General features: G+C 41.2%; 1 protein-coding gene across 1 annotated transcript; it reads left to right on the forward strand.

Annotated features, from left to right (window-relative positions):
• Nucleotides 1-2,309: 2,309 nt before the first annotated feature.
• On the forward strand, nucleotides 2,310-2,924 carry LOC104168083 (RGM domain family member B-like). The gene is given in 1 exon segment (XM_009708541.1): nucleotides 2,310-2,924. A coding segment is annotated over 1 exon segment (615 nt).
• The last annotated feature ends 6,751 nt before the right edge of the window (nucleotides 2,925-9,675 follow it).

The raw sequence follows: 9,675 nt of genomic DNA on the forward strand, positions 1-9,675 counted from the left end.
TGACCGGCGCTTTCCTTTTGCTTCAGGTAGAGCCAGCGTTTGCTTGGCGGATTGGAAACGGGGGAGAAGGGGCCCGCTAAAGTGGTCTGTGTTTTCAACTCAGAAGCGATCTGAGCAGCTGTAGTTCTGTGAAAATGTTTCTGTCTAGCTTGAGTGCTTTTATGTATTTAGAGTTTTAGTGAAATAAATTGTAGGGAGAGGTCATCCGATACTAGTCAAATCATTCACCCCTCCCTCTACCGGGAATCCACTGAAAGAAGCACGCAAATTTCCTAAAGTTGTAAGGAGTGTGGAGGGACAGATTTGTTAGACTATTTGATAACTTGACTGACTTGCTCGGCTAGGCTAATTTATATGTGGTTAAAATGTTATCACAAATCATTACAGAAGGGAAATATAGGAAAAGTTTTGATGCTTTGAAAGTCAGGCTCTGAACCAGCATTGCCTCTGTCATTTTGCTTGGCATAGGTCATTTTTATTTGTGTCTGAAAACACAGAATTTGGATGGGGGTTTTTCTGTTCTTTTGCAAAGCTACATATCACCCGCACAAAGATCAAGTGAGAAACTTATTGCTTACTGTTAGAATTCGTGCTCACACTTGGCTGCAGGTTAGGGACTCCCTCCTTCTACTCTGTATTGTCTTGGGATTTTGACAAGAGATTTGTGTGAGCTACCCATCATCGGCAAAACATGTTTATAAATTCATGGTTTGGATATTCAGAGTAAGTCTTGTGAGTCAGTACTCACAGGAGGGTCAGCTAAGGGGCAAGCACAGAAATTGCTAATACCCTCTCATCACTGTGTGAATTGCAGAAAAGAATTGCATTTAGAAATTAAGTGCTACATTACTATTCAGTCCATTTTCCATTCCTCATATCTCAGGAGTTTAGGAACATTTTGATTAGGCTGTTAAAATTAGACTGAACTCATACCTATTTTACCTTGAGGACACAAAAAAGAAACGGGAAGTGTTGGAAAGAGGGGTTTGAGAGGAGGGAAAAGAGTATCTGTAAGATATATTGTATTTTCCTTTTTTTTTCACCCGTCCATGTATCTTTCTAAGCATTTTTGTGGTGTTCAAAATCTGCTTTATGACAGTTTGAAACTATAGGTTAATGTAAGCACGGCTGAATTTTATAGGTTGTAAAAGGAACAAATAAGCATAGCATGTTTTTGGTAGATAATTTTGGGTGCTTGGACGATTATTGCATGAAGTCTTGCACATAGTCTTTATGAAGGTCCGTTTTCTGTTATGGCTGTTTTCAGCTCTCTGAATGGGAGGGAACCCCATCTCTCCTTTGACTGGGGTTCTCCTGTTTTAGCTCCTGTGGAATGTGTGGCTCTGTTTCCTTTAGTGCAGCATGCAGTCTTGTTTGTTCTGTTTCTGTTCCTCATGAGTTCTTGTGTACAAATTGCCTGCAGAAGGCCGTTGTTAACTGCCATGAGAATCTGGAGCGATTTCAGATCATGACAGTGAGAGCTATGGAGGAGAGGGCTGTAAAATTCCAGTTTGCTTGCTTGGATGGTAATTATGCTTTCATTGTGGACATCAGGTGACCAGAGAAGGTCTGACTGGTTTGTTCATGTAAACTGAACTGTGTACCTTTTGCATACATCTGATAAGTACTTCAGGTTTTTGTGGGGAGAGGATTTCTTTGCCTGTGTCTTGTTATTGAATTGTGCTGTAACAGGTGCCACTATTGCCACCTGCACTGATTCCTTAGCAAGCAACTTGTACTTCAGACAGCTGTGGGTTTTCTCACTTATTAGACCCAGAAAGCGAGTGGTGAACCTTTAGCTATGGCAGTGCCAGGGAAAAAAAGCAAGCTGAATTTATGACCTGCCCGCTTCCCTACCCTCCTTCCCCCAACTCTTCTTTGTAGAAGAGAAACTTTGATTTCTGCTTCATTCAGTCTGTTTTTGACTAAATGTATATCAGTTGCTGCCTTTACCACATCCTTCTGAGGGGAAGGATTCTGTTTAAAAGTTGAGTAACTTGTGTAAAGCACTGAGAGACTAAATGGAGACTTGCTTATTGACTAAGTGATTAGCTTAAGCACGGAATTGCATCATCAGCTTGATATCTGGAAAGAAATGCTGGGCTCATACTTGGCAGGAGTTAGTGCTCTTAATTTCCATCTAGACAATACCAAGTAATGGATCAAGTCATGCATCTCAACCTTTGTAATGGTCTGTATTGCTATCTTTCTGCCTCCAGCCCTGTTTTCTGTATTATATAGTATGTCCCTAGTGGGTGAGCACTGTAAGTTGTCTTCAGGTGGTTTTCTACAGTAACTGTGGGTGTGGAATGGGATATTGCAATCTAAGAGGTTTGCTTGATTTCTCTCTGCCATCTGTTTTGTACTTAGGTGACTGCCAGCTGCAAACACCTTGTCGAATCCAGAAGTGCACCACCGATTTTGTATCCTTAACTTCACATCTAAACTCGGCTCTTGAGGGCTTTGATTTGGAGTTCTGCAAGGCCCTGCGAGCATATTTTGCCTGTACCTATCGCAATTCCAAAGTATGCCGTGGAGACCTAGTCTACCATTATGCAGTGCTTGGGATCAACGACCTCATGAGCCAGAGAAACTGTTCCAAAGATGGACCCACATCCTCCACCAACCCTGAAGTGACCCATGATCCCTGCAATTACAGTGGCCACGCAGAAGCCAGAGAACATCAGGGAGGGGAGAAGACTCCTCCCTCTACTTACCTGTTTTGTGGCTTGTTTGGTGATCCTCATCTGAGGACTTTTAAGGATCACTTCCAGACATGCAAAGTGGAAGGTGCTTGGCCCCTTATAGACAATAACTACTTATCAGTTCAAGTGACCAACGTGCCTGTGGTCCCAGGATCCAGCGCTACTGCTACAAATAAGGTATAGATTGTTCTTAAGCACTGTGCATGCATACAGAAGTAAAAGGCCAGGACGGTAGAGTAAATCACTTAGCCCTTAACAGTTAAGAAGTGTAGCAGCTTGAGAATCTTCTATGCAGTAGTCTAAGAAAGTAAAACTGTTAGCCTCTTCTTTTCTGAGAGTCAAACAAAACTTAAAACAGGTCCTTTTCTTCCTTCTGCTCTTACCCACTACAAGAAAACCCTGTACGTATCATGGCATAAGCCTTTAAGGATGCTAAATATAGTGATTTAAAATAGTTATCGGATTGCAGCATCTGTGACTGCCTTTGCTGTAAGTAGAAACAAGGAGCAAGGAAAGAATGTAAATCTCTACTTTTCTTTAATTCTCTAAATAGTATAGCTGTAACAGTAGAAAACAAAAAATATTGACAGAGTGGCGCAACAAATGAGTTACCAAGACATTGAGGGTTCAGAGCAGAGACAAGAAGGAAAACTGGAGAACTGAGAGGAGATAGCGAAAAAATTACATTGATGCTAAATGGTTGTCAGAAGGTCTTAGTACCCTGGCTTTACTAAAGAAGCAGCAGCCTGAAAATTCTGCTGAGACTGTAAGCCCCTGTTCAGACAGGCAAGACTTAAGATTGCTCTCCTCTCAGCCACTTGAGGTGGCTAGAGAAGAAATACATGTGCTAGGATTAATAGCTTATGCCATTTCCTTGCCTTAAGAAAAGTACTTGTCTCTTTCTGCTGAAGTCAGAGAGCATGTGTGTCTGTAGAAAGGAAGCGAAGAGTTGTAAAGCAAGAGCCTGATGAAGATATCCTTACATTTACCTCCAGAACCATGGGTGAAGAATGCTCTGAACTTTTGAGGACATCTTTCTATTGTGAAAAGAAATTACTTGAACATATGTTTGGAGCTGATACTGTCACATCTCTCTTTCCTTTTTTGGAGTTAAATGGCCTTTTTAAACTGTGGTAGTGTAGCTCTTGTACTGTCAAGGTCTGTCAGGCTATGTGTGTGCAATTTCAAGACCATCACTCTTGGAGAATTTTCACTGTTTTGTTAAGCTCAGAAGTAGGGTTTTTTATTACCAGAGTCAGGAGCAGGGGGTACCCGTCACAGGAGGTTAGAGCCTGTCCCTCTTCCATGGAGGTGGCCGTGCAGTAACATTAGTAAGTGAAAATCAGTTTTGCGATTGCATTCATGCTGGATTCTGAGGTACTGACTAATGTCAATTCTTGTATGAGTGAGGCAAGTTTTTGCATTTGCCAGAAGCCAGAGGTTGGACTGCTATATCACTGAAATTCAGAATCACTTTTTCTTAACTTGTGTCTGTTCTAAGAACAGTCTGCATCGTGAATGAGTTCTGAAGGAGTGCAAAATGAGGGAATGAGGCTACCCCGAGTAAGCTTTGCAAAAGAGACTTAGGTCCCTTGAAATCTGCTCCAGTGGCTTCTTTTAAAGACTCTTGAGTAGAAGATAAAGCCGCATTTCATAGAGTGCGCTAAGCTCTTGTCCTCAGTTTTGCTGAAGTCTTGCAGAATGTTCTTTATTTCCTTGTTCCTGTTAGTACTGCAGGGAAAAGTTGAGAATCTCCTTGTGTACAAATTGTGTGGGTGGCTAAGGTGTGATGGTAGTAGATAGTTGATCTTTAGCCACATTCTGAAAATGATTGACTATGGTAGCATGTTATGCTGGTATATGTCTTCTCAAACAGATAACCAAGAGGAGAACTTCAGGAGATAAATCTCTATGTGTACAGGGGGAAAGTACTTGTTTCAAAGGGTGTACCTTCTGTCTTTATTCTCAAAGTTTTGTATTTTTCTATGACTTGTCATTCTGGAAAAAGTGGTAATACATTTTTCTATTTTATAATAGTGTTTTAACATCCCTGCTGTTGCACAAGTACGGCTAAGTGTGCAGAAGCAATTAAATTAAAGAAGATGTATGGTTTAAGATATTAGAAATGTCTCTAATGCTATTTTCTGTTACATGTTGTACACCTTTGAGTTTTTTCTTTCTTTGCCGGGTAATCAAACTTATCAGCACACCTGTTTCTAGGAAATAAAGTTTGTTTGGATGTACGAGTAACTTAGCAAGATAAGTTTTAATATTTCTAATGCATCCTCTTTACTCCTTTATTTCTTTGTGGAGCAGGCTGCTATAAAGGATATAGAAAAGGCTTGTTAAACTACATTGCCACTGCTAGTTTCACTCCTGTAACATTTTTCTCTGCAAGTATTGCATTTTGATTGTGGTGGTGGACTATCTGCTGCTGGGTGTGCTTTACTAATTTTGGCCACAGGGTAGATAAGGCACATTTAAAGAGCTACCGAGAGACTTTTATCTATGTAGTGTTTTTTCACTAGCTGACAGCATGCCGATAGGTCTTCTACCTCCTTCATAAGAAAAGGTCCCAGAACATTATTCGTTGTTAGTCTTGCTGCTTTTTCATTGCAGATATTTGAGATAGATGTTTAATGGGAAAAGGTTTATGCTGAACTTAAATTGTGCAGAAGCCAAAGCAAATACTAAATTGCTAACTAGCCTATTTAATCCACTCTAAAGCAGACCTAATGAAAGCAAAGACAAAAAGAATAAAAAGTTTAGTTTCTCCTCAATGCACTTTTTTAGGGGAAGTGATTTAAGAAGCTGTAGGAACAGAATATTTAATCTTCATCCCGTATGCAGTGTGCTTTTGAAAGGGGCATACCATCACTTGCCCTTGTAGGTAGCTACTACCTTAAAAATTATCATAGCTTTCTGGTGTACCAGTCTTTAAGGGAATCAGCAACGAAGGGAGCATTATGTGTAAAGTAAGTTGTCTTCTGTCTCCAAAACCTATGAGACTTCAGTAACCCCAAGAGTCTGAGGGCTATCTATCCAGGAAGTTCATAAAGGACAAGAGAATGCCAGGAGGAGACTTTTAAGAAAGAATGTGAAGAATAAAATTATGTTCCCTAAGCCCCTGCATATCTGTCAGGAAAGTGTGAAAAGCAGGAAAACTCTTCCTTTAATTCCTTGGGCGGACAGATACGTCCTCTTGTGGGATTGTATATTTATTCACAAAATGCTCTTGGCAATTTGGTGTAGGTGTTTTGCATACTTGTGATGCCCGTAGTAACAACGTCTGTTTCTTCACAGTGAACAAAGTTATGTTCTGTGATCTAGCTGAAACTTGAAACCCCAGATTTTTTGAGCTTGTATGATGTGCTTATGCCCGTTGACATAGGATCGTAGGGCCTTTCAGATGGAGAATGAAGGATCATCATCAAGTAGCTGAGAAACTTGAGTTCAATCTCTCCTTTTTCTTTCTGTTGGACTTCCTGTATGAGTTTTGGATAGGTCACTGGCATCTTTATGTCTGATTTCTCAGCTATAGATAAAGATATCCCTTGTCTTGGGAGCTGTTCTGGGATTTCCTGAGGATAAATGGCTATTACAAGGGGCTGTAGAGGGAGCAGGTAGGAAACGTATTGTAGAATGCATTGAGTAGAAGGGTTTGTTTTATTTATTGTGTGTTTTATTTGGAGGGGTACAAAGTCTTTATTGGCTTTCATCACGATGACAGGTGTTCTGGATATCACTAGTGTGGTTGTCCCTGAATAGTAAATGAGGCAGAGATGCTTGGGCTTACCTATGGAAAACTTTCCTTCTTGTTTGCAGTAATTGGAAATGGAGTTTTTCCTAGCCAAGTGTTTTGTACTGGATAGCCTGAAGGTGAGATAGTAGATGAAAGGACAGAGAAGGAAAAAACCACAGAGCTTTCACTGTAGTGGATTTACTGGGCATAAAACTTTGAACCTGGGAACTGGTGGGATTAGCAGTGTAGTGAAACATTGGATGTAAGTGTTCTTTTCCCAGAGTCAAAACATTTAACTGTCTCTTTTGCAGCATGGTTTCTATTTTTTCAAGAAATCATTGCAGACTGAACACAGTGTACTTAGTCTCCTTTAAGTAATATTAAAATAGTTTTCCAGTTACCATTCAGTTGTTCTTCTAAGTAGGAGCATCAGATAACTGATCATGTCTGAGTTTTTTTGTCTTTATGGATATCCTGCCTAAGGTAAAGATGAATTTGTCTTTATTTCTTAGAAGCAGTACATATTACAGTTTTGTTGGAGAACATAATAGAATCGTTTAGGTTGGAAAAGACCTTTGAGATCATTGTGTCCAACCATACACCTAACACCACCAAGAACCATTAAACCATGTCCTTAAGCACCAGCTCTACATGTCTTTTAAATACCTTCAGAGATGGTGACTCGAACACTTCCCTGGGCAGTCTGTTCCAATGATTGACAACCCTTTCAGTGAAGAAATTTTTCCTAATGTCTAGTCTAAAACTCCCCTGGTGCAACTTGAGGCCATTTCCCCTTGTCCTATCACTTCTTTCTTGGGAAAAGACAGCAACACCCATCTTACTGCAACCTCCTTTCAGGTAGCTGTAGAAAGTGATAAGGTCTCACTGAGCCACCTTTTCTCCAGACTAAAAAGAACTCAGTTCCCTCAGCTGTTCCTCATAATACTTTTGGCTCTAGACCCTTCACCAGCTTTGCTGTTCTTCTTTGGATGTGCTCCAGCACCTCAGTGTCTGTCTTTCTTGTAGTGAGGGGCCCAAAACTGAACACAGTATTCGGGGTGCAGCCTCACCAGTGCAGAGTACAATCAGTTCTCTAGTCCTGCTGGCCACACTATTCCTGATACAGGTCAGGATGCCATTGGCCTTCTTGGCCACCTGGGCACACTGCCGGCTCATATTCAGGCAGCTGTCAACCAACACCCCCAGGTCCTTTTCCACAGGGCAGCTTTCCAGCCACTTTTTCCCAAGCCTGTAGCATTACACGGGGCTGTTGTGACCCAAGTGAAGGACTCGGAACCTAGCCTTGTTGAATCTCATACAGTTGGCCTCAGCTCATCGATCCAGCCTGTCCAGATCCCTCTGGAGAGCCTTTCTACCCTCCAGCAGATCAACACTTCCACCCAACTAGGTGTCATCTGCAAACTTACTGAGCTTAACTGGTATAGAGATAAACAATGCTGTTTCCAGAACAGCTTGGCCTTGCTAGAGGTTTTGTAGGACAAGCTAAAGCAGTTTTGTCAGACATTAAGCTGTTTTCTTGTCTGTGATGTTTGTGGGGCTGCTGGACAACTCTTACAGACATTTCAGTGCCTTCAATGGCCACCTTTGGTGGGTGGGGAGGAAAGGAGAGATGTATACATACTTGGAAGCATCTATCTGAATGTCCTACTGGGATGCGGGGGGAACCTTTCTATTTGGATTGTCCACCTGAGAAAAAGAGGTGTAATGTTTTAGCTACTGTTCCCGTTGATTAAGGACGCTTAACTATGGTCAAGTTTTGGGTACTTTTGAAATTAATCCATAGTAGATTGATTTCTAGGGTGATTTATGAACAGTGACTTTCTTGCTTAACCACATTCAAGAAACGCTTTCCTGAGTGATCTTGGCTTTCTTTTTGGAAGTCATCTAATGCTGAACTGTCTTGTTTTCACATTGACTTCCTCTTTATTTCTGTGTTGTGCATGGAATCCACACAGCTTCCCTTCCCATTTTCTGCTCTGACACGAAATAGGAACGTGTCATGGTAAAATGTCTTGTGGTGCTTCTGTACCACAGAAGCAGGCTGAAGAGGGATTACTCTGTTTAGTTTTCTAACATTCCCAGCAGTTCTTGCTTCTGAGAAGCTGGCCTCAGCAGCATTACTGAAGCAGTTCCTAAATCTTCCCTGGGCAGTTTGCCCTCCCCACCTCCAATATGCATGGAAGGAGCAAAGTGTCTTTTGCATGTACACCTCTTGCTGGTGTCCTTGATTTATGTCAACTTCAGCAAACAGTGCACCACAAATGCATGGGTATATGGAGAGAAATGTCAAGAAATCCTGCTTTGGATGATACCTAGTGCTCTCTGATGGACTGAGCAGTAATTAGCATTTGTAACACACCTTGCAGTTTTGTTTCATCCCAGAGGACCTGCTATGTATTTAAAAAGGAACTAGCCTGTGATGAAACTTGAAATTAGGCTATTGAATCAAAATTTTACAATCAGTCCTTACGATTTTCCTATATTAAATCTCTTTACTTCCACCTTTTGTCATAGGCCATTTTTCAGTAGGTGATGAGGGATGCTTGGTTTCTGAGAAACTCACATGCCTCACACCTGTTGCAGGCTTCTGGAAGGGGAAGTTGTGACAGTTTAAGTTGGTGATTGGAAGGTTAATGCATTCAAGTTTAAATTTTCCTATATGTATGTATGAACTCTCAAAGCTTTTGGATGATATTGCAAGACCCCTTTAGAAATGTCATGTATGCTATGCAGGTATCTACCTACGAACTTCTAATAACTACCTTTCAGAGATCACTTAAGTCCTTTGCAGGCTTCCCATGGTATTTGATTGACTACTGGTCTAGTATCATAAACCCTCCTGCCGAAACAGCTGCTACCTATTCTTCAGTGCTTGATGAAATCATTAGTGAATCATCAGGGCTGTGTTTTTCTTTAAACATCCTTCCCTGTCTTTTCCCATAGACTGAAATGGTGCAAAAGGAGAGTATCTGAATATTTTCTCATGATGTTAGGCATGAGGTAGGGCATGCAGGCCTATGCAGAGATAAAGCTGAGAAGCATGAATAACAAGGTGTTTTCTTCTGCTGCATCAGAGTGCCATCTTTGCAGTCTGCCTGACCTACTCTACTTTATGCAGACTTAAAGATATGTCACTATATGTGCACTGTGGGACATCATCTGCTTCGCTGCTCCTCTCTGTTAGCAAAAGAAAGTAGCAAAATTTAA

Source organism: Cariama cristata, unplaced genomic scaffold, assembly GCF_000690535.1.
Source record: "Cariama cristata isolate BGI_N322 unplaced genomic scaffold, ASM69053v1 scaffold33709, whole genome shotgun sequence".
Lineage (NCBI taxonomy): Eukaryota > Metazoa > Chordata > Aves > Cariamiformes > Cariamidae > Cariama > Cariama cristata.